This window comes from Prenolepis imparis, unplaced genomic scaffold (assembly GCF_030444845.1).
Source record: "Prenolepis imparis isolate NDT839.2.m4 unplaced genomic scaffold, iyPreImpa1.0 SCAF_7, whole genome shotgun sequence".
NCBI lineage: Eukaryota > Metazoa > Arthropoda > Insecta > Hymenoptera > Formicidae > Prenolepis > Prenolepis imparis.
Window position 1 is genome coordinate 2,409,026 of NW_028141165.1, and position 26,544 is coordinate 2,435,569.

The following is a 26,544-nucleotide window of genomic DNA, read 5'->3' on the forward strand; positions in this document are numbered from 1 at the left end:
TATATTTTGGAATTTTTTGATTTCGCCGATTCGTGACATTGTATTTCATTCAGTCCGCTTCTATTTACAGGCAGATAAACATAAAAGTTCGTTAGTCAGAGTTCAGTTGTTTAATATTTCCAATAAAATTTGAATTTATTTGTAAACATTATTTTGTAAGTATTATTTTAATGACATTATTTCATAATTAATCATTATTATAATTAATTACTATTATTTCATAATTTAAAAGATTTTTAGAATAAAGAGACATTCAAACACATTGTAGGATTCTCTTTCTCTCTCTTTGTGCAATGTTAATGTTATTTCATATATTGTATTAAAATCCATTGTTTTTAAAGATATATATACTTGAATGACAATAGATGCATTCGCAAAACGTTTCAAACATCGTAAGGTGAAAATTGCGAGAATAATTTTACAACTGTCAAATTACAATGTATCGTTGTTATCCATTATATCACACATACATAGCATGCTTTAGTTATTTTACTGTCGTGACATTATACTCTTTGTTAGTTCGCTTCTGTTTACCGGCATATAAACAAAGAATCCGTTAGTCAGTTGCTTGATATTTCCAATAAAATTTGCATTTTTATTTGTAAGTATTATTTTGTATTAATTAATGGTATTATTTCATAATTATTTAGAAAAGTTTTTGAATAAAGAGAAATTCTAACATATTGCGAAATTCTGTGTAATGTTAATGTTATTTCATATATTAGTTATATCATAATAGTTATATTTTTTCATATAATGTTTTAAAAAAATTTGTTCCAAACAATATATGTTCTTGAATGTTAACAGATGCGTTTGGATAAAACGTTTCAAACATCGTGAGATAAAAATCGCGAAAATAATCTTACAACTTTTATATTATAATATACCCCTTTTATCCATCAAATTACATAACATACTTTAATTATTTGATTTCGTGACAATGTACTATATTGTGAGTTCGCTTTATTTGTCAGCAGATAAATAAAAAATCCGTTAGTCAGTTGCTTGATAGGTCCAATAAAATTTGATTCTGTTTATAAGGATTATTTTCTAAGTTTTATTTTAATAATATTATTTCATAATTATTTTAAAAAATCTTTTAAATTAAGAAAATTCAAATACACTATGAGATTCTGTGCAATGTTAATATTATATTATTTTGAAAAATTTTGGTTTCAAAAAAGAATATATCCTTGAATAACGATAGATAAAATTGTGAACAAAACGATTGAAACATCGCGAAAATTGTGCGAATAATCTTGCGATTTTTACCTTAAAATGTATGCTTTCTTTCCGTTTACATAGAATGCTTTAATTATTTGTTATATTTTGATAGGTTCCTATAATGTCCACTAATATGAGAGAAGAGATTAAACAACATCTGGAATTGATCCATCAAGTCCACAGAATAGAGAAAGAACTTAAAGAAGATAAAAACAAAGATTCTGTTGAAGTAACATTTAATATTGACCATAATATTGACATGATATTGAAAAAGAAACTAATCATGATGCGAAAACAATTGGATTATTTGATAGACAAAATTAGTTTTGAAACAGCAGTGAACGAAGTTGTTTTTTCCAGACTATTACTAGACAGAGCTGCAGACAAGAATAAAGTTAATGTGGCCAAATTATTTACAGAATGTATGAATTTTTTCCACTTAAGACTTGACGGAAAGACATATTTATATGACACACTCTCAGAAGAGGACAGAATTTTTACATTTAGGGAGGAATCTTCGTTATTGAAGCAATTAAATTCCTGGTTTTGTCAAGAAGATTGTCAATGCCCTTGTCAAGTTTGTGCAATGGAACAACTACAAAAAAATGCTTATCGTTTGGCCCAGCAATTAAAAATAAAAATTCCGACAGAATGGTTGGAATACGGAAAAGCGGACTTACCCTGGCTGTCTGACTTCATACTGGACTACATCGAAGAAATTTCTAAATTCAAAACTGCTGATAAATGCAGAATAGATTCCCAAACATCGACGAAAGTATCGCAACCTTCATCGTCATTCGATCAACAAGAAATTTCGGAACCAAGTACTTCGCAAGCTCATTTGCAAAGAGACTCTAAATCATTGCAACCTTACGTAAGTACCATTTTCGTGTTAATTATATTATTTCAGAATTATTTAAAAATTTTTTACAATAAAGAAAAATTCAAATACACTGTGAGATTTAGAACAACGTTATTAATGTTATTTTATGTTTTGAAAAAAATTTATTTCAAGAAAAAATATATCCTTGAATGTCGATAGAAATAAAGATGTAATAAATGATTGAAACATCGTAAGGTGGAAATTATGGAGAACAAATTTACCGATTTTTATCTTACAATGTACATATCCCTATTACTCATCAACTCATTGTATCATATAATATGTTTTAATTATTTTCTTTATTTCGTTAGGTTGGTGCAAAGAAAAAAATTGATCTGAGAAAAGAGATTGAAAAACATCTAAAGATAAGCAAAAAGCTCGACGATGCAGTCAAAAAAGTTCAGAAAGAAACAAATATTGTAACTGTTGCACGGATATACAAACTTGATCCTATTCTTTTAAGGAAAAAATTTGAGATATCAAAATCAATAACATCATATTTTCATATGAAATGTCACATGGAAGCGGCAATATTTGATATTAAAATTAATAGAATATCTGTATCTGATGCTGCAAAGAAATATAAGCTTGAGGAAACAACTATAACAGAAGAAATGAAAGGACAACCGATTCAAGCAGAATTTGGTATATACATATATAATCCACTTACAATGGACAAAGAAGGTTTCACATTTCAAGAGGAATTTTCGTTACTGGAACATTTAAAAAACTTGGAAAAAGAACGTCTGCCTTTTAACTGCAAATGTCAAATTTGTATATTGGAATACCTATCCAAAGAGGCTTTTAGACGCGCTAACCCATCTGCTTCTCTTAAATCTGGAGCTAAAACAATGAACATAATCTGGTTACGTGAGTTTGAAATGAGGCATAGTATAGAAATTTATAACAACTTTAGTAATCAATGTTCAGCGGCAAAATAATTACCACCGAAAAAGAGCGTATTGCAACCTTTGTTACCAGTCAAGCAACACTAAATTTCTAGTACTTTAAGTAATCTGCAAAGAAATCTTGATCCATCGCAAATTAGTCTACAGAATATTATTGTTATCAATTGCCAAAACTATGCTTGGAATAAATACATGCGCGACTCTGTATATGATGATTAACAAAAAATATTTTTAACTATATCAAGTATCGTATACAATTTTTTATGCATTTTAACAAATTTTGCATATACATGTTAAGATGTGTATGTATTGCAAATTTGCATATACATGTTAAAATATGTATGTTATAAAGAATTATATAGTAAAGATAGAAACAAAGAGAAAGTGAAAGAAAAGGAATAAAGGTGAGAAAAAAAGTTGAGAAAGAGAAAATAACAATGTGTAATGATTGTCGAAAAATATATTATTATTTTCTTTGCATACCTTTATTCTCTTTTTTTATTTTCTCAACTTCTACAGTTCGACATATTCTTTGTATTTTTAAAAATTGTATACAATTACATTGCATGTAATTTCCTAATTGATTGGATCACATTTATTACTTTGCAGACAATACTACAAATATTGCTCATAACTATTATGACGTTCAAAGATGAAGTTTGACGTGAACATTTACAATGTATCAATTGTCATTTTAAATGTCGTCGAGAAAGAATGTGAATTTCTTCATATATTTTTATATCGAAATATGAATTTTATACTATGTTTCGCGAATCCAAACGTATTTCAATTTTGTCTACTTCTTTCGATATAGTGAGATATCGCATAATCGATATATCTAAATTGAAAAAATACATGTATATAAAATTAACATATTTATGTATATACATATAATATATTATATTATATGTAATATAGATGCATACACTATATATATGTATACTATTTTGTACATGTATGTATATTATTTATATATATATATATATATGAAATATATGTATGTATGTATGTATCGATGGATATATATGCATATATATGTATATAAAAGTAAAAATGTTCTTGGAAGAAGTATGACCAATTAAAAATTTCATGTCACATCTACATTTTTACCTTGACAATTTATATAACATAATGCGATAAATCTTTTTATGTAAAAATATTTGAACATATATATATATATATTGCGTTTATATTTATATATGCATATAGTGCATATACATATATTTATATGTATATGTATATACGCACAATTGTATACTTAACTATATATTTAATTGTAAATATATATATATATATATATATATATATATATATATAATAAATTCCAAAAAATATATAACGCACATTATTATATATGTACAAACATGTTTAAAGTACACAATTCTATACACACACACACACACACGTGTGTGTGTATAATTGTGTACTTTAAACATATGTTTGTACATATAATAATGCGTTATATATTTTTTGGAATTTATTCAATATATAAAATTCAAGTTATTTTAAACATTACGTTATTTAGTAGTAATGTACCGCTACTTAGCATATATTTATAAGATTATAATCAAGAATAATGTATATATATATATACTTTATTTCTTTAGCAAAGAGTAAGTGCAACGATTTATACAAAGACGACATTTTTTCATGAGCCTAATCAGAGCAGCCTGATGTAACTATTGATGTAATTCGATAGATTATAGGAATATAAAAACATCATTAATCTGTATATTATTAATTTGAATAAAGAAAATCATATATTTTTAAAATTGTGTAAAATAGATATGTACGTGCCGTATAGTGTCATCTATTTTAAATTATTCTATTTATGTTTCGAACTTGAGAAGAACACGTGTCTCCGTATTTGTAGGTTCGGACAGTTGTTTGTTCTTTTCTGGATATATTTATTTTCGTAGCCAGAATTGTAAGTACGCTCTTGTGATAATTATATCATTTTCTATTGCTTTGAAGATATTTTTTTGTATTCCATTACGTTTTATGAGATTTTATGCTATTTTGATGTTATTTAGTATACTTTGGCAAACTATGTTTCAAGAGATGTAATACATACATTTTTGAGAGTTGATAGGTTATATGTAAAACATACAAATCTAATATTCCAAGAGAAAAATTATGAGAACAATCTTACGATGTTTATCTTGGAATGTATATTTTTTATTTATCATATCACATTACACACACACACACACACACACATTCTTTAATTATTTGCTTTATTTTATTAGGTTCACGTAATGTCCAATATCACAGAAGGGATTACAAGGCATTTAGAAATAAATCCTCAGCTCGACGAAGCAGTGAAAATAGTTTTATATGAAAACAGTGATGTAGCAGCTGTTGCACAATACTATGGATTTGATTATTGGATTTTAATTCAAAACCTGCAGATATTAAAAAGGCTAGATGATTATTATAATTATAAAAATAAATTCCATATAGATCGAATATATAACTTTGATTTGGCAATAAATGATATTGTACGTTATAGATTGTCTGTATCTGATGCTGCAAAAAAGTATTGCATTGATAGAGTGGTATTAAAAGAAGAATTGAAAAAATTTGATTCAAAAAGTAATATGTTGGAATTTATTAACAAAAAAGGATGGAGTTTTCACATTTCCTGAGAAAGAAATGTACGTAAATGTATGTAAAGTTATACAAACTTATCTACGCAATAGATTGTCGAATTTGTGACATAAATGAGACATAAATATAAAAAAGTAGACAAACGCTTTTTTGATTTTGAAATGAGATATAGCAATGCAATTTCTGAATTCTCAGATTTATCTTGCGAGAAAAGAACGCTCTAAGCATCCACGATCAAACAGCAAGTTCGATCAAGAAAACGTTGGTCAAGTGCTTTGAACATCTAACAGTGAAGATATTTTAATTTATCGAATTTTATTTATATTAATTAAATATAGGTTTAATTATATAGAGTTTCTGGATATGATACAACTCGCGGATGTATTATAAAAGCAGCTATCGCGATAAGATATTTTTAAAAAATGATACTATGAAATGTTTAATGTAAAAACTCTTAGAAACCGTGACCAAGCATAGACAATTATATTACACGACACGAGTTCAAAGATATGAAATTTTTAAATAAATAAATGGTTGAGAATTAAAAACTTTTTTTATTTTATTTAATAATCAATTCTTTTAACAAAAAATATCAAAAATTGATACGTATTATAGATCTTCATATGTGATTATTATCACATATCTCATTTAAGAAGTCGTTCGCGTAATTTAAGATAAATTATTTTATAATTAATCAAACTTATATACTTACTATAAAATAACTATTTCTTTAATATATCGAATATTTATTCTATAATATATCGAATATTTGTAGATATTTTAAAATATTTTTAGTTAAAAGATAAAATAACAATAATTGTTTTACTCGTCAAGCTATTTAGCATAATATTCCATTTCTTCTCTATGAAATGTTTGTAATGGTCGTATAAAAATTATAATTTACATTGTTAAATGTACAGAATGTCTCGCTATAAAAAAATGATTATTCTCTTTTATTTCTTGTACTAAAATAAATGCACTGTAACAACTGTATATCAAAAACTATACGAACTGAACTTTATTATAAATGAAATTATAATCGTAACTCATACAAGCTTTAAATGTTAGAAAACTGAAAGATGTAATTATATTAAACTTGTCAATTATATTAATATATAAGCTAAAAGTTGTTTAGATCATACATAGAGTTGAAAATGAAAAAAGAAAAAAAGTTATAGAATTTTAAGAATTGTATTATTTGCAAAATAATTTGTGTTGTAAAATGATAAAACATGTGAATAATTTGTTGATTAAGTCTATTTTAATTATACATTATTGTGCTCATTTCGAAATATACACATTATTGTAAAACACATTTATACATATTTCTCGATTATCTAACACAGATAGTTTACAAGAAGTTATTTTTGAATTCTTATTAAACTAATACTAAGCCTACAATATACAGAAACCAAGTAGTTCAATATATATATTTTTTTTTAATACGTAGGAGGAATGTGCATGTATCATTTAGACACATGCATTTTAAGTCATATTATTTATTTTTTAAATACTAGCGAGAATTTTAAGTTTGATCGTGACATGATCAATGACATTGCTTCTGTCGACGTATATTTACAATAAAATTAGAAATATATGTATTTCGCGCAGTTGTTTGTTGTTCTTATCCAGATACACTTGTTTTCATACCTGTTTTGTAAGTATCCGCTTATATTAATTATATAATTTTTTAAGAATTTTCTTTCGATTTAAATATGCTGTGAGCTACACTTTTAATATTCGAGATATAATTGGAAAACTTTATTTTTTTTTTTTTTTTAAGAAAGAATATATTCTTAAATATCGAGAGAGATAAAATAATAGATAAAATAGATAAAATTAAGAACAAAACGATTAAAGCAAGAACAAACTTGATGAAAATTGCGAGAACAAACTTTAAACTTTTTTATCATATACATATAATAATTTTTTCGTTTGTCATATTATTTTTTCACGGATTATTATAATGTCCCATATACAAAAAATTAAAAATCATCTAGAATTAAAATATAAGCTCGAAGCAGCGGTGAACGATGTTTTAAGTAAAAAGAAGGATGTGCAAGCCGCTGTAATAAGTTATGGACTTAATCGAAAAATCTTGAATCGTAAAATAGACGTCGTAAAAAGGATGGAAAAGTATCTTGAACTAAAATCTAAATTCGAATTAGCAGTAATGGATTATTTAAATGGAATAACAACTATAAAAGCCGCTGCAAATCACTATGGAATTAGTCAAACAATTCTGACGAAAGAAATAGAATCTTTCAGAAAACACAACATTTTGGGAATTGCATTGTACGAATATAACAGACCTATGCAACGTAAAGCATTCTTCACATTTAGGGAGGAGCTGTTGTTACTGAGGGATTTATTTCTTTGGAAAAACATGTTTCAACCATATTGTTTTTGCCAATTGTGTGCGATGGATCGATTGCTGAGTCTAGCTAATCAGTACGTTAAAAACAGTGGGAGAGTACATCTAAAAAGATGGAATAAGACTAAACAGACAGGACTGGAATGGCTGATCGATTTCGAAATGAGATTCACCAATTTCATCTCAAAAAGCTTTAGGCCTAATTGTATGAAAGTACCAACGGTATCCGAAACAAAATTGACAAACAGATCAAAATCTTCGCTGTTTCTCGTTTCCAAATCGGTACACGATCGCTGCGGTTTATCGCAGGGAAAAGATTTTGACCAGTCGCGAATTTACAACGTTAAAGATATGTCTACGCAAACGATTCGTGAGATTACATCCGCCGTTTCTGACAATGTGAGTGATCAACCTATGGATCTAAGGACCTGTTTCCAAACAATATTGGGGGAAGAAAATTGACAATGAGATGTTATCTTCGAAAACTGCAAGTTTTTTTTAAATTTCTACGATATTTTTCAAAAACAATATTTAATGGTAAAAAAGAGAATAAAATTAAAGGAAAGGAATTAGAGATGTTTAAAAGTTTGTTTAAAAAAATGTTTAAAAGACGAAATAAGCGTATCCAAGATAAGAAAGAAATATAGATTTACAATAATTCTGTTAATACTCCCGGTGAAAGAATTAAATTTGCTTAGGCTTAGTGCGTTGATTGTTAAATGTCATTCGAATGAATATTGACGCGGATTTATTGTACAAAATCAGAAACTATTTCATCATTAATTATACTAACAATAAATACTGTTTTAGAGACAGTTTCTCGCATTTGTCAATCTTTTTGATGATTTTAAATAAATATTCAATTTTATTGATAAAGAAATAAGGTATGCTACAATTGAAATTATATGTAACAAAAGGAGAGAGATTTCCACTTATAGCTATATTATTTAAATGTAAATTATCATTTTCTTTCCTTATTTCATTCGGGGCTGTGTAATTTGGAATATTTTTTTTCATTGAAATTGTTTGTGACTCTAGTCAAAGTTACTAAGAAAAAATTCAAATTAATAGATCATTTATTCTGTTGATTAATTGTAATTTTCCTGTACCTGAACACGAAAATTTTTTATGATATAGGACTATTACTATTTTTAATGTCGTCAAAAAGAAAAATTGTGTATGAGTTTATACATATATCTAAAAACCATATTTTTATCACAATGATTATATTTCTGAAATCTGAAATCAATAGTATGTACATATGTATTTACTTATATATTTTTATCCTATCGATATAATAAGTATCGTAAGATTGATATGTAAAGAGATTATATTATATTCTAGATGTTTCTCTAAGATAAAAATGTAGCAATAAAGATATTTTAGTTGTAAAAAGATATAATTATTCGTCTATAAATATATATTTTATAATTTAATTGTTAGTTTACATATTTTCAAAAATAATCTTGTGAAAATTTTATGTCACATATGTTTTAGATTTTCACATCTCTTTTAACATTCTATCCATGTAATGCACATTAAATATTATAATTTTGAGAATATAAACTTATAAAAATTAAAGAAAAAAAGTTGAAAATGAAAATCTAGTTTAATAAATTGTCATAAACTGTTGTACTTGCTGTAAAATAATAATTAATCTTTATTGGACACATGTACTTTTTTGAATATTAGAACAAAACAATCGCGCGCTATACGCTTGCACCAGTCTTTGATTTTATATTAAAAAGAATATTAAAATAAAATAATATAAAGTTTGTTTGAAGTCAATTAATATTTTTTTCGTTTTATTCATATTTTTTGACAGAAGTCAGCTGATTAAAGTGTTAATTTGCTAATTAAATTTTAAAATAATATGTTTTAAAAATTAAAATAGTAATATGTTTTAAATAATATGTTATAGTTCTTTTAATTATTTTAATTTCTATAACATATTTATATATATATTTTAAAATTTAATTAGTAAATTAACGCTTTAATTAGCTGATTTCTGTCAAAAAATATTAATCGAGTTTATATAAACTTTATATTACTTTTTTTAATTATTCTTTTTAATACAAAACGGAAGAATGGCGCGTAGCGCGCGCTTGTGTTGTTCTAGTCTTTTTCTACAAAAGGCATTCATATTTTTAATAATAAAATAATAATAAAATAAAACAAAATTTGCTTTTTGTTTAGCATATCTTCGATTTTTTTAGGATTACTTTCGAGGATTTATTGAAGATGGGAATGAGTATCACAAAGTGCATGATTTTTTTTTTATTTTCTGAAGATGATCCAAAAGAAAGAGAAAGAAGAACTGAAACGTTCAAATAAAGAAATCAAATTAAGACGATTTTGAGACAAGCTTGTTGCATCTAATTTCCGGCTCTTATCATCTGGCTCTTATCAGTCTTTTGCCTATCAGAATTTTTCGTTAGTTATTTCTTTAATTAGTTTATAGCAACAATAATAAATTAAACATTCTACTGCTTTTTCATCCCAAAATATTAACCAATTATTTTTCGATCGTATTAAATTATCGTATTTGCATCATACAAAAAAAAAACATAATTTATTTAAAAAATGGATCTGAAATCTTATCGTAATACTAAACGTAATATGAAAGAATACGCTTTGGTTGCTCATTCTAATCATTCCATCTAGTCCTATCCATTATGACGATGATTCACCGAGGAACTACGACTCACTCTCGTTGGGATATCTTGCCAAGCAAGATCCCGATTCGAAATGATCGTGTCACAGACTCCCCTTGTCTAGTCCAAATCGATCGTCGTCAATCAACGACCAGGTGGGTACCGTTAGGTATCAGGGCGTCATGAACGAGGAGTAATTTGCAGAAAGCGGGTGCAAGGAGTGAATGATCGCGGTGGAGTTAGCATTTGAAAGGAGCATAAAGAGAGGAGTCGAGCGAATGAAGGCGATTTTTCTCGTGTCCACCGCGTGTCCGGGTTATTCTTGCGCACCCTCCGTGTTTGTTTACATGTGTCTATATATTTATCTCTTATTATATTCTCGTCCGAGAGGGAAAGAGAAGCAGAGGAATCGATATAGTCGTTGGTCCATTCTCTCTCTCTCTTTCTCGGCAATATATTTTTCATTGCGCGAGCAGAATACAAGTTTCGGGAGAACGAGCGGTTTCCGGTATCCATAGTGTCGCGGTTTTCTCTCTCGCTTTCTCTTTCTCTCTTTCTTTTTCTCTTTGCATCGAGACGGCGGAAAACGATCTCAAAGCATCTTGGCACGCGCCAAGAAAGCCGAGGACAATGGAGCGACTTCTCCGTGTCACAGGGTAATATGAGTCCGTAGAAATCGTCGGATCGATCGATCGGGGAACGCCACCCCGAACGTTAGCCTGTCGCGTTCACAGCCAAGGAAGCCGACCGCGACCTGGGTCAATCAATCGAGAACAAAAGAATCTCGATGCACCGTAACAGGACAACATACCCGCCTCCGGTCGCTAGTCGCGATCGATCTCGTCGTTGCGTCGCGGTCGACACAACGTGGGGATATTGATGGGTGTTGGGTCGCCCTCCGATAACGTCACGCACACGATGATTCAGGCGTGCGTCAGCGATGGCTTTATCCATTACTTCGAAATGTGTTTCATCGATCCTGCCAGAATATGTTGTTAATCATATTATCGTGTTTATCTTACAACACGACGATAAGAGATTTGGTTTATATACATCATATCTTTATCAGCGATTTTTCTATCTGTCAAAACAGTAGCATCCAAACGATTAAGAATGATTAAAACGTCAATATTTTAACTTGATGGTTAACAATACTCCTTTCTGAAGAGATTAAGTGCAAAGCGCGGCGCGCAACACTTCGGGTGGTGAAGCTAATTGAAACCTGTCGAGTTTGCTTCCCCGGTCAGTGCTTGCGGTCGTTTCGCCTGAGTGATTCCGCATAAAAGGAATGCGGTGACAACGATCAGGACGTCATAATGTCCGAGCATCTGGAGGCGCCTAGGGTCCGCCATCTTTCCTACCATCTGAACCCACACAACCCTCGATATAGGGTGCTGTGTCGAGCAATCGCGGTCTGTTTTGCGCTTATATATAGTATATGTATTCCGGAGAAGACGTATATACTTCTCGCGTTCGTACTTCCCGCGATCGATTCATTAGCCGCCCCAGCTGGATTTAACTCCGCGCGAAATGTCCCGCGCGGAAATCGCGCTCGACAAACACGGAGAAACGGCGAAAGGGTTGTGGGCGGTAACGGAACATTCATAGAAACTCTATCCGGCGATCAGGAGGACGAGAAGGCGATTCGGCATTTGCTCCCCCTTTACGAATACCGGCCGCCGCTTCTAATTGCGGTGGCTCTTCGACCTCCTCGACGATTCGCACCCGCAGGCACACACGATCCTGAGCGATATTTACAACTTGTTCGCGTATACGGGAGATGATATACATACGTGTGTGCCTTGAGAAAATTAAGTCGACATATAAGTATTTAAATCGTTCGACTAAGCGTAGCGGTGGAACACACGTGAAAATAGTCATTTAAAAAGAAATTTGTATTTTTACTCCCGACCCCGACTGCTGCGACAACCCCGCAGATTGTTAAATAAAATATTACTTGAACATTTATTTTTCACGAGTTTGTGTACTCAAGTAGAAATACATGGGAAATGTTTATTTATTTGAAATGCAACAATTGAAATTATTAATTACAATAAAGATTTTAAAAAGGAAATAATAGAAATTTTTATTTCAAATAATGTTTGAAACTTTTCAAATTGCAAAATTCGTGTAAATGATTATTTATAATATAATTTCTTACACTGCAATATTATTTTACATATGTATTAAGAATAATTAAAAGAGTAACAATAAAGACATGCAATTATTTTACGACAATTATTAGCATTTTTAATTTATAAAAGCTAATTCATAAAAGCAACGAATCTACATGCTTAAATAAAACATAAATGAAAATGAATCTAAAAGAGAAGAAATAAGAGAAAAATAAATAGAACGAATATAAAATAATGAAAAGTATTCAAATATTTTATTGTTTAGAAATAATTTGCAGCAAAATTTTTACTTTTAATTTTTAAAATACTAACCTTTTTTATGCTCACCTCTGACTATCTAAAATTTGTTCTTTACTGTGAAGAGATAGCGAATATATATTTTCTCTCTTAAATATTTTATTATAAAGTAACATACAATTAAGTGTATATAATTTTAATATTATATCGTTGCACAGAAAAGATAAAATGTATTGTGAAACTTGCAAATTATTGTCATTTTCATGTAAAGATAAGCAAATTATTGACAATTTTTCAAAATCTATTGCATTGATAAAGTTAATTACCTTTTCAGAGAGATAAAAAATCTGTCATTTCTCGCAAAAGAAAAAGTATACGGTTTAAACTTCAATTGCACAATTTATTCTAACATCATATGAAAGACAATTTCTATTAAGGCTCTTTAATATAAATAAATAAATATATATATAGATGGGCATATAAGAACCAAACGCGAAATGTTAATGCGTGTATTCCAACGAAAATTAATTTTTCGTTGGAATTAAATAAATTGTGCACAAGGCACGAATTTTTGCTTGGTGCACAGCCAAGACTTATATGTGGAATAATCTCTAACTTGAGATTTGATTCCAAAATTCCCCTCTGACCCCCCTAAAGATTTAAATGCGAGAAAAATATAGATCCGAAAATCGCTGAATCGGGAATTCTTTAATTTATTTAATTCCAACGAAAAATAAATTTTCGTTGGAATACACACATTAACATCTCGCGTTCGGCTCTTATATGCCCATCTATATATATATATATATATATATATATATATATATATATATATATTTAATCATATGAAACATGTGAATTGTAAAGAAATTACGATTTACGAAACATACATTCTCGGTGAAAGGATTAATTTGCGGATAAATTATTTTTAAACAAACAAAATATTTGAATACTTCATAATTCTTTTACTCATTCTATTTACATATTGTCTCTTATTCTTTTCTTTTAGATCTTTTTTTATCATGTTTAATTTAATCATGTATTATAGATTCGTTGCTTTTATAAATTAGCATTGTCTAAACTACTATTATTAGCAAAATAACGCTAATAATAGTCATGAAATACACATACACATACATATATTTTACGTATGTAACAGTGACAGTGATGAGTAATGTGTGCGAGCACGTTTGACGCGCGGATAAGATAATGCAACGCGATTACGGTTGTTAGTGCTATATTAAGCGCGACGTCGTGTCACTCGTCGACGGCACTCTCTCTCTCTCCAGACCCTAATAAACGGCTGTGGCTGTATGTGGATCATGCCTGCCCTTGTTCGACCCGTGCGTTACAGAGAAGAAAGGACTACCACCTATCGACGCATGCAACCCTAGGATTTTCCACCAGTTTCCTTTGTTCGCGAGATTATCATTATATCCCATTATACGACGATTGGCGTACGGTCACGGCTTCGTACCGCAGCGTAATTGGATAGATTATTAGCGAACGGAGGAGGATTATCGGCGGGGTAAACGAACTGTCAGGGAAGCAGAAAGCGAGGCGAAAGCCTATCGCCAGACGACCGATCGATGCCGCACAATTCGTGTCTGTTCTTCCTCTTCACACTATATTCTATATAGAAATAAAAAGCGCGATAAATATCTTTTGACGTCGATACATCGCGATTAGTGCGTATCAATTATAAATGTCATCGCGTGTATGCTGCATCTTTAATTATCGATGAACTTATATCTTGATGTGCGGAATAGAACATTTTTTTTATTCGCAGATTAATTAATATTGTTTCTATTTTTATTTTTATATTGTAAGCGAAAAAAAATAAGTTTATGTCAAGTCTGATGATGGTTTCGTTGCATATTGAAATGAGCATTCTCACATCGTACCTACATTTCTAGTTTAGTTTTTATCAAATATTTTATCAAATAATTATACATTTATATTTTTAGCGGCATGTTTTCCATCTAAACAAGTGTTAATATATACATATATCTCACAAGATATTTCGAAAAAACGCGCATTCTATCGTTGTTTGTACTCGGATCCGCGACGTTCATGAAGAAAAGAGCTCTCGAGCTAGCGTCGTTTGTCATTCGCCGGAGCTTTCTCCAATTTTTTTTTCGACACCAGGACGGCATGGTACGCGGGGGTGTACGATTGTCCCATTCGGGCGCGGCGATCAGGCGTAATCCGTTCGTTCCCCGGGTGGGTGGTTTCCAATCAATCGGCCGCTTCCGGCACTATCAGAGCAACATGAGCCGGCCGGGAAAATCGAACTTTCCTATCGTTTCCCGTTCGCGTGCACGCGCGCGCGCAAACGCGTGCACGTGTATTCATATGTGTGTATGAAAAACGTGCGTGTCCCCCGATGCGGTCGGCGATGCGTCGCTCCTGATAAACGGCGACGCGTCCAAGACTTTTAAAATCGTCCGAAGAAATCGCCGTAAGGTGCCCGACCACGGGACGAGGAGGGAGAGAGGGCGCGCGGAGAAAGGGGAGTCGAACGCGAGAACGACGAAACACGCGGGGGCCGCGTGTACGCCTTCACATATGAGAACGGGGATCGCTAAGACAGAAGGAAAGAGTTAGTCTTTCAAGTGCTTCGAGCCACACATCGCGACAGGGGTATCATGAGACGGCAGAAGGTCTCCTAATATTCGTGGGGTCGTTGCCCCGAAACACGCCCCTCATCGACCTCTCCGGGGACGACGGGCAGGATGGACAGCGATGACGCAACCAGGAGCTCCGATAACTTCAAACTCCTATGCCGTTCGGTTTATTGATTTATTCACATGCCTATGCAACGCGTGTACAGGTGATCCCTGAAGGGGATATTGCGAACCTTTCGCGAGAGATTTTCATGTCGGGGGTAATTGTTTCAGGCGAAGCGGAAGCGGGAAATAAATAAATAAAGATACGCGCGATATGACATGTCGTCGAATTTCTGAATTTTTTAACAATATCCAAACTTGTTTCTTTTTCAACCCCCCCAATATTTAGAAAACGTCTTTCAATAATTTATACGTTTTCGTTATAAAAAGATTGATGCTTGTTACTTGTGATTTGTGTTCAGCGAAATATGTAAATTCATAGAAAAAAGAACTCGTGTAAACATTGAAGATCATAATTAATCCTACAAAACTATCATAATAATTGATATAGTAATCTAATATTCACAGTAGCACATTCCTCTCGATTAATTATATCTAAACACTAACGAATTCCAAACGTTCGTAATATCTGTTTCACGGATGCTCGACCCTTTCGAAGGACCTTTTCGTCTCGTCAGCTGCGAAACCGGTTCGCAATTTCCTCACGAGAGACCGAAGCGGCTTTCTCGGAGCTTAATTAACACATTAGGTGATGCGATTAAACTCGCCAGGTTGTCGCAGGACGACGGCCGGTCGTCAGATCGATGGCATCAATAACACGGACGCGGAACAGGCGAGAATCCTGACGAAGGAGGATCCCGGTACTCCAGTCTCCAGGTCGGGTTATACTCTCGTCCTATACGAGTTCGATCGTGGACGATGACCGTCGGCGCGGTGGTAACCAATCGTCCCGATAATCGGAAAGGGCTATCGGCATTCTATTGGTTTGATCCCCCGTTCCCAGGCTAGCAGGAGCGGCCGGGTGGTCGTACGAAATTCCCCGCGGGGGCCTCGTCGTCGGCATGTGCTTAGTGTGCGTCATCACGCACACGCACCGCGAATAACGCTGACCGATCGGGTCGAGTAGCCGCAGGTCATCGTCTTGCCGAGATATCATCGTCGTCGCTTTGCGCGATATTATTCTTTTGACGTCGATCAGCTGTTTCCACGTCTCGCTCCGAGACGGAGCGGAGCGATCCGAGATTCGCGGGTCGCGAAGAGTCCGCTAATGAAATTAATTATCTGTCGATCGTTTAACAAGATTTTCCATCGCGAATGTCTGCTGCTTGTTTTTTATATTTTATACTTGGAGCACAATTAATTTCGTTATTACGAAATTATTGTATCGCTTGATTTATTCGATAGTCTTAAATTGCTTTAATTATCTTTACTTATTTCTTGTCTTTATTATAAGCGGCTAAACTTTTAATTATAAGATTTTAATAATATATTCTAAAGTATGTGTGAATAAAGTGTCATTATTTATATATTTTTTCGTGTTTCATTCCTTTTTTTGTGGAAATTATATCTATTCATATGCTATTTCTCATTTAATTTTCTAATTTTATATATAATTATCGTCTTCATCATTTATCTTAAGTTTTTTTTATATTTATTTTAAAACTATTCTGTGAAATACTACCTCCCTCCCTCTCTCTCTCTCTCTCTCTCTCTCTCTCTCTCTCTCTCTCTCTCTCTCTCTCTCTCTCTCTCTCTCTCTCTCTCTCTCTCTCTCTTCCTCCCTTTCTCTCTCTCTCTCTCTGTCTGTCTCTCTCTGATTTATATATATACATATATACATATATATATTTATATATATTTATATGTATATATATAAATTGTTATATCGTGAAAAAAATCGCCAGTAACGATTCATATAATAAAATAAACTCATCTAGCTACTAGTCCATCGATATACTCTCTTTCTCTGAACAACAAACTGCGCCTATAAGACTAATTCCTCCGGAAACAACGGTCGCAACAAGGAAAGCGAGTCATCGGCGGCAACCCCGCGGCGGGAATAATTTAATCCCGCGCCCGAGGGAAAGGGTTGAATAAAATATATTCACATATTCGCAGCAGGCAAGTATCCGGTGCGAGAAAGTCGCGCTCGTTCGTTCGTTCGTTCGTTCGTTCGCGCGCGGTTCGATCGACCGTCCTTAGGGACTTCATGCTGCTCTGATCGTCGCTCTTGCTTCTCGGAAACTATCGTTTCTCCCGGGCGCCTCGTCCGCCCATCCTCGTCGAACGAGGACGCGAGAAGACGCGAAAAGGAGCGGAAAAAGAAGGACGAGGAAGAGGAAGGAGGAAGGAGAAAGAGCTCTCTCTCTCCCTCTCTTCTTCCTCGTCGACGCCGCCTAGGTCGGGAAGCCTGGGAATTCATCTCCCGCTATGCCGATTCTCCTCCGAGGACGCCAGGGTTGAAGCGAAAGGGTTCGCCTCGTCGGGATTCCACCCACGCTTTTTTCACAGGGTAACATCCGCGCGAGAAATCCGGTTCGCCTCGCTTTCGATTCGCCCGCGACGAGAGAACCCGCGCGCGTTTCCAAGGTCGATGACATTCGCGCCGAGGAGAACGGAGCGACGAGGTGCTAAATATAAATCGCGGATCGGATGTTGTGCGTGTTGATGCGTGCCTCGCTATACGGGCTTCGTTTACGTTTGCGTTTCTCGGAGGGATAGTACTGATTCATTCTTGATTTTTTTTAAATAAAATAATTAATTTGTAACAATTTTATATATGTTTCTTTTGCATACACAAACACAAGGATATTAGAAATCAGATTAATAATAATGAAGAATTCTTTCCAATATCGAAATAATATATTAATATTCGTGTAATATTTCATTTTATTAAAGGCTTTTGAATTGTGATTATAAATATATTGTGTGTGTAATAAAATGTGAATTTTTTTGCAAAGAGTCTTATTGTTAGCCTCTTCTTTTGTTTTACAAAAAACTTGGTTTTATAAAAGCCCCCTTTGTAAAAAGATTCATAAAGACTCTATATAACACAGATTTATCGTATAGCTGAAGATAACTTAATAATGAGACTATTAATTTAACAAAATAAAATAATTACTTTTCAAATATTTAAAATCATATGCATAGATTAATTCACATAAGCATTCGTGCATTTTTTTCGTCACATTAATTTAATCGCGCCTAAATTTTTATCCATTATCGCGGCGCAAAATCATACTTCGAATCCGATAAAATGCATCAACTTTAATTTTCTCGTTTCATTTGGAAATATCTGCCGTTCAATTAAATTATACATCTTTCTCGCGCAGTTACGTCGAAGGGTTTTTAGGGTTGGCGCCTTATTCGGCTCGAGTGCCTGGAGACCTCCTGCAGGCTGATGGGTGCCTGAACGTTGTCACCTGCGGTGTAATTAATATTCATACGTACCCGTTATAGGTATGATCGTTCGCGTATTCGCGCGTCGTTGCCTTTATTCGTACGTTGTCTTTATCGGCCCTTTACACGTACAAGTCCGGCGTATCTCCCGACATTAACTAAGCGTCGAGAGTATTCATCGCGCGAATAGTCATCGAGTCGATCCGGGTCACGGTCGATCTGGGTCTCTCTTCCGTCTCCTAGGAAACCCCGTGAACCCATTCGCGTTCCAACTATATCAGGATACCATAAACGTCGGCGACCGCTATTGGACACCATACAAAAGTGGTAGGCGAGCATAAATCGTCGATCTTCTCGAATAATGACGGGGGGAGGCGGCCGGACGAAGGGTGAGAACGGGGAGGAGGACGAAGGGGGGTTCTACGTGTCCGATCGACCGATGGGGATATCAGTGAGAAACGTCGGGAAAAGAATGACGGCCCGTTTGATGACCCGTGACGATCTCAGACAATACAAGAGTAAACAAGCCGACCAGGTGGACATGGCGGGTGCGGAGGTGGTCGTTCGACCCTCGAATTAGGGTGCTGAAATAGGGGTGGCATGAGATCGGTCTGCAGTCCCCACCAGGGGGCGGCGCGGCGGTTTAATGGCTTGAATCATTGTGAGTGATTCGCCGTTAGGGTGGAAATGAGCCGACACGATATTCGACCCTCGGCCATTCATCCAGCCGCAAACGAGCACGTTTCCTTTCTTTCTTTTTTTTCTTTTTACTTGAACATTTACACGACAGAATGCAACGATCCAATATAAGTCGATAAAAGTCATGTAATCGGTATTCTTGGAATATTTTATTTTTATCGAGACTATGTAAATTCAATTCTGTTGTTACCTCAGTATCTTTCGTAACCGTACGGCGTTTTGCTACACGCACACACGCGGATCATTCTGATATTGACACTATCTACTCGAACTTGGCTTATCAAGCACACGTTATATATACTTTTGTTCACACAGAAGCGTACAATCGTGCTCGCGGAGCGAATATCACACGAGACCCGACCCAAAGTCCGCCTTCCGGACGCAGCATCGCGCTACGCCCAGCTGTCGCCTAATCGCTCGTAATCAGAGCGCGGCTCGTTCACTTTAGCAAGGGGGGCACATCCTACGGCACGTCTTCTGGGCGTATATCTGGACCCACCGCTCGCGGGTACACCTTAACCTCTGGGCGTTTCCGTCTCCCTCGTAGAGCGGCCTCTCGTCGAGAGGATCGGTCGCGATTTCGGCCTCCTCGTCGTCGCCGAGTCCACATTTCGCAGATGCGCGTCGATTCTCTCGGATCGATCAAAGGGTAAATCGGAATTGTTTTTTCTTTTTTTTCGTCGAGATTATCACGAGTGACGCGAGGGGGGAGAGAACGAGAAAGGAATTTCGTAGTCTTTTTTAAATCGTGTCGCGGCTTGTGTCGGCACGCGATTCCGCACCGCCTCTTCATGTCAGGGTTCCGCCCCGCGAGTTTGACGGCCTGCCCTCCGCGGGAGCCGCCCCCGCTCTTCGAACAGGAACACAGGAACCTGAAGAAACTGACCGCACCGCCAATCTACAAAAGACGGCGCCCTTGGATACGGGATCGGAGCATCGTCAAGGATCTCGACGCTTCGGCGGCTCAAGTGTGTTCAACGAGTGAAACGAGTTTGAATCTCCCCTTGCTTGATACGTACGACCGTCAAGATGGATGGAACCATCGGAACACGTCGCGTCTTTCGATAAAAAAAGTTTGCGGAAGCATCTAAGAATCCCCCCTTATAATTGTTTCAATTAGATCACGCGAAGGGATTTGCGGGGATTAAATTATCCCGGTGTTGGCAAACATATATTTTTGTTTCTGTGGAATTTTGCGCGTAATTTTTTCGCCTAATCTCTCATCGCATTTGCTTTCGTAAATTAAGATATTTTATTTATATCGATAAAATAGTTTTATTACGGTATTATTCCATCCCATCTTCGTTCGACATAAAATACAATCGACAAAAATTTTGCAGAAAATATTCCTGTATCATTATTGTATGTTTTATGCTACGATATCAATCATGCTACGAGATCGCTTTAATCTTTCTTCATTTTACATCGATTATCCGTAATTACTAGGGAATTTCGCGTGTAGGATTTGTAGGGCAACGTATACCGTACAGCGAGAGGTATATCGGGCAATGTAATGGATGCGATGTCAAAAGAGACCGTACTTCATGTTCTCCTAGCTCTTCAAGCAGACGTACCGTTGTAATATCGGCGCAATATCTTGATTGCTCTTGCGCATTTCTGTTACGCGGACTAGACTGTACATCGTGCGCTTAGTGCGGATTTGAAGTAGTGTGGAGATCTCGAGATCTTACAAATTTACTCGTTATTTCTCATTACTCGTTAACGTAATAGAACGAAATATACAACGCGAGCCGAAACGCATGAAAATCTTGTATATAAAAGATAATTTTTTTTATCTTTCATGTGTCATCACAAGAGGAAAAAAGGAAGTCAAAATCTAGACTAAATAGATTATTGATATTATTCATATATATATATATATATATATATATATATTCATCAATTAATATTATATCAAATAAACTTCTATAAACACTATAGAGTATTAGAGTTAAATACATATTTATTTTTACGGGAATTGTCTTTAAAAAAAAATAATAATAACAATATTTAAAGATATTTATATGCGTACGCTATTTTTACGCATATTATTCTAAATAAACTCATCTGCCCATCGTGGCATTTACAATGTTAGAACCTGTGTGTAAATAAAAATAGAGAAATACATGTGTGCAGTCAACGCTTTTAATTGACACCGTTATCCCCTTCCCCTTTCCCGAAAATATCGTGGTCCATAATCGATTGACCCTTCCTGCAAAGTCGCCACCCCGGGGACGCAAAGGACCAACCCTCCCGGCTGCCCTCGTCCAGACCGTGCACGCGGATCGTCCTTTCAGCATGCGTAAACATGCGGGGTGCACCCTGTGAAATCACCGCCCGGGGTGGTGAAGAGCCCCTTCCAGGGACCCCTAATGAATCGCGCAGCGCGCATTGCGCATTGCTGTTCCTGTCCCGGTCCCGGTACGGAGCATCGCCGCGGGTAGGTAGGTAGGTAGGTAGGTAGGTAGGTAGGTTCCAGGAGAGACGAGCATGCGTGTGAATCGCCCAAAAGCGCGTCTGTGTGTGCACTCATGGGTGATGGCACGTGCAGTGACGGATTTCGATCTGGAGTATCCAGTCGCAAATTAAATTTAAATTAAAATTTAATTTAATTCTTCTTGCAATTTTTCAATATTTAATTTATATTTAGAACTTTCTAAATAATTTGCAGCAGAAATTTTAATTTCTAAATAAAGCAAGAAAACCTTGAAGAAAATTCAATAGTATATTATTAATTAGAGGATGAGACACAAGAGCTCACATAAAAAATTGAGATGTAACTTGGATCTTTTTCATAAATGTGAAAAGATATTTAAGAAAGAGAAAAGAGAGAAAGCGCGGTATATACATATATAAATTGTTACTTTGAACAATTAATAATAAATATCTGAGAAAATGAAGAAGCAAAGTTTTCGCATCCGTCTCGAGGTCCTTTGGACCAGTGCAATCCGCCACTGCTTACGTGTGTGTTTGTACCCGCGTCGGAGCAACGGGTGCCGATGCCGATGGGGGATCGACGACGAGGATAGGATAGGGATAGGGCGAAGGGAGGCTGGCTGGACCAGCCTCGCGCGGCACCGAAAGGCGCGCGAAAGGTGGAGAGGAACGATCGGCGGCGGTGCGACACGTTCTCATCGCCGAGGCGAGGCGAGGCGACGAGCCGGTCGGCAGGCCGGACGGAAAGGGCCGGGCGCGCGAACCGCTCGAAAAAGGGTGCGACCTTCGGCGGCGCTCGGCCAGCCCTCGGGGAGACCGCGCCCACGCATTTTTAGCAGGATCCCAGAAGTCGGCTGGAGCTCGTTTGGCCTTGGGATGTCTCTCTGCCTCCTTCCCTCCCCCCTCCCCCTTCCCCCCTCGCCGCGCTCTTCCTCCGCGGTCTCGGAGACCCGTGATCTCGCTCTCGTGCTCGGGACCCTCCGAGGGGTCGTGTCAAGGGCCGCTCCCCCTTTCTCTTCCCCCTTCTTCTTCCCGATCCGGAGAACCGATCGCTAAGAGAGCGAGTGGCGAGCGCGGAGTCTAAACGAGTTTCCAGAGGCCGTCGACTGTACTCGCGTTTGCTTTGTCGGACACGAGTCTCGAGAGTATCGACTACCTTTAGCGGACGCGACGCTCGAATTTTGGATTCCTGGTACTGCGTTACATCGAAGGGCCGAAGGGCCTTCGATACAGGGGAACGGATGCGATCGTGACTTTTGCGAAGTAACATTCTGACACGTTGATTAATCATTTTACAGATATTTGACTTTTTCTCTTAGATTTTATTAATTATATTGCACGTTTGCGCGGAAGGATCATTATTATGAAAGAATGGAAGAGTTCGATGTAAGCGAACGAATGTAGCGATGCTTCAATGAGGATTCTTTGAGGAGATTTCTGATACTCAAATCTAGGATGTCCAATATTACATTTTTTTGTATTACATATACATGACAAAAGAACGAAGAAGCAAGAGAGCAAAATATAACTTTTCCGAAAGTTACAAGTTCTGATATTAATTAAAAGATTATTGAATATTAAGAATATTATGGAATTTATCAATATACTCGACTTTTGCATCTATGCTGTATTACATTATAGGTAAAATGTAATTTTCATTTATTTTTTCAGTTGCATATAAAAGATTCTTTTCTTGCAAAAATATTAGCTATAAACATTTACGTGTGTGTGTGTGTATGATAAGAATAAAAATACCGAAAGGTTCAAATATATGTATAATTACAAATTTAATATTATATTTACTATTTTGATTTTCAAAATATACAGTAGGTAGAATCATGTAATAATACAATATATCGCAATGTAGACCAAGAATCTCCTGGTGTATCACACGCTGGGATATATTATTAATAAAGTTATTTCTTGGTCATATTTATTTTTTAAGATCTGCGATATACAATAGAGAAATTAATTAAAGCGACAGTATTTTTAAGATACAACAAACGTAAGGCCTCGTGCTCTCACAGCTTAATTCGACACACAATTATAATATGTATATTATAATCTAATAATATATTATAATTTGCAATACATATGTATAGATATAAGTTATTATATAGATTATAATATACATTATAATTATGTCCAATTAAGCTGTGATCATGGCATATGTTTGTTATATGTATGTTATATAATAATTTCTGTATTGTAATTTCTGGCACAGGTCTTAAAAAATCAATATAGTCAGGACATAATTTTATTAATAATATATCACACAGCATGGCTAGTAGACTTGATCTACTATTGCGATATATAATGCATCTGCCATATCGCTTCCGTATCAACTGTATATTTTGGAAAACAAATTAATAAATATAATATTAAATCTGGAATTATCTAAACTGTAAACCTTTCGGTATTTTTTTTTTTAATCGATTAGAATGTATTTGCTAATTAAAGTTCAAAGAAGATGAGAACAATAATACACTTGGAAATATTTTTTACTTTATGCTTTGTCATGTAACATGAAATAGAGAGACGTTTTTAAGGAAACTTTTAAAGATTCTTCTTTTGTACTTTAAAGTAATTTTTCCGAATCTTAATAAAAAAAATTGTTGTAGAGCAAAATAATAACATTCCACAGAAACATATGCACTTATTATCAAGATTAATAAACTATTGTTCAAATATTTCGAGATTTTACTGAAACTACAAAGCAAAATATTCATAAATTCCGATTTCGTCGTGTACTTTCTATTCAACGAATGGGAAAATAAAAAACTATTAAGTTTATCAAACGAAGTGTTGCCTAACAATCAATTAGACTTTGCATTTGAGGCAGATTTAAATTACAATTACGATAAACTATTTGTATAATCTTTGATTGTGTATGTGACTTAAATAAGTAAACTTAAATAAGTTTTAAAATAAAAACAAATTCTTTTGAAAAAATAAAACTTTAAAAACTGACGCTTTCACGCATTTTGACCAGGATTTTATCACAATTTAAAGGTAGATGAGATATGGGGCTTGTGAATTCTGCAGCTAAAATATTTTCTTATTTTCAGGAAAAAAATATAATTATATAGATCTCTAGTCTTATTCGATATAATTGTACAAACATGTTTCATTTTATTATCCAGCATATATCTTTTTTATTGTTTACGAAAAAAAAATTTAAATATATGTGTCATAATGTAGATTATTATTTTACTAATTATTGATAAAAAATACAAGTTTATATATAAATTATATGAAAAATAAATGCTAATATATTTAAAAATTCTTCATTTTTTACGTGTTTACAGTTTACAATTTATATTATAGAAAAAATTCCAAGATATTCACCTTTAATAATTAATAACAAAATAATAGTGTATATAAATTTATCTCCATCAGAAAGAAAAAATTTTGTCTAATATTTGTAAAATATATGTAATATAAGATTTCTTTCGCAAAGCTGTTCAAATGCATATCGCAAATAGCGAGTAAGAATCTTGCTATACGATGATATCACGCACCATGAAAATATGATACTCGTGTCATAACCGTAGCTCCTGCGTATCCTGCTTTCCTATCTTGCGACATATGAGAGATATGAATCGCCCTATCTACAGTCTCTCTTCCTTGACTGAGCCTACTTGTCGCGTATTTTTTTTTGTGTAAGAATCTTTTCACTTGTGACTTTTACATATTTTTTTTTAATTTCTTAGTAATTAATTCAATTAAAATAATTCACAAACAGATGAAAAATTTCAATAGCAACATATTTCTCGTCACTATCATCGATAGAATCTATTACTTAAATTTATTATTTCACACACAATATGCTATCGTCGACATAAAAATATTGCAAGAAATGAGTACGTTAATTAACACGTGTAATGTATTAATTAATTAATTAATACATTTCGTACAGAAAATGGCGCGCATTTTAGCTATAGTTTAAAGCTATGTTACGCATGTTTTCGTTGTTATGCTATTCTCTTGCCGCGAATAATCCCGCGATCTTTATTCGCCGACTATTGTACATAATGGAGAACCAACATATAACGCTACCTCCTTGCTTCGCGATAATATGTGCCTCTGGTTCGCGGTTTCCCGCCCTACCACCTCCTCGACTCGTTTATTCTCCTGCTACGACGATGTAACGGAGTTGTTTACACTGCGCATGTAATATGACCATCGATGCGCTTTTCTCCTGTCATAATTTGCGTTCATCGGCCTCTTCGCGCATCTTAAAGGAATGCGAGCATCTGGAGCTCCTCCCTCCCTCCCTCTACCTCTCTCTCTCTTTCTTTCATTCTCTCTCTTACTCCCTCCCCTTTCTTTCTCTTTTTCTCGACGCTTCTCGC

At 34.4% G+C, this 26,544-nt stretch overlaps 1 protein-coding gene across 1 annotated transcript; it reads left to right on the plus strand.

Moving 5' to 3' along the window:
* The first annotated feature begins 1,345 nt into the window (after positions 1 to 1,345).
* LOC145938150 (uncharacterized) lies at positions 1,346 to 16,577 on the plus strand. Its single transcript, XM_083041560.1, has 3 exons — positions 1,346 to 2,098; positions 7,613 to 8,398; positions 16,404 to 16,577. The coding sequence occupies exons 1-3, from the start codon at positions 1,346 to 1,348 to the stop codon at positions 16,575 to 16,577; spliced, it is 1,713 nt and encodes a 570-aa protein (XP_082897686.1).
* Positions 16,578 to 26,544: the final 9,967 nt, after the last annotated feature.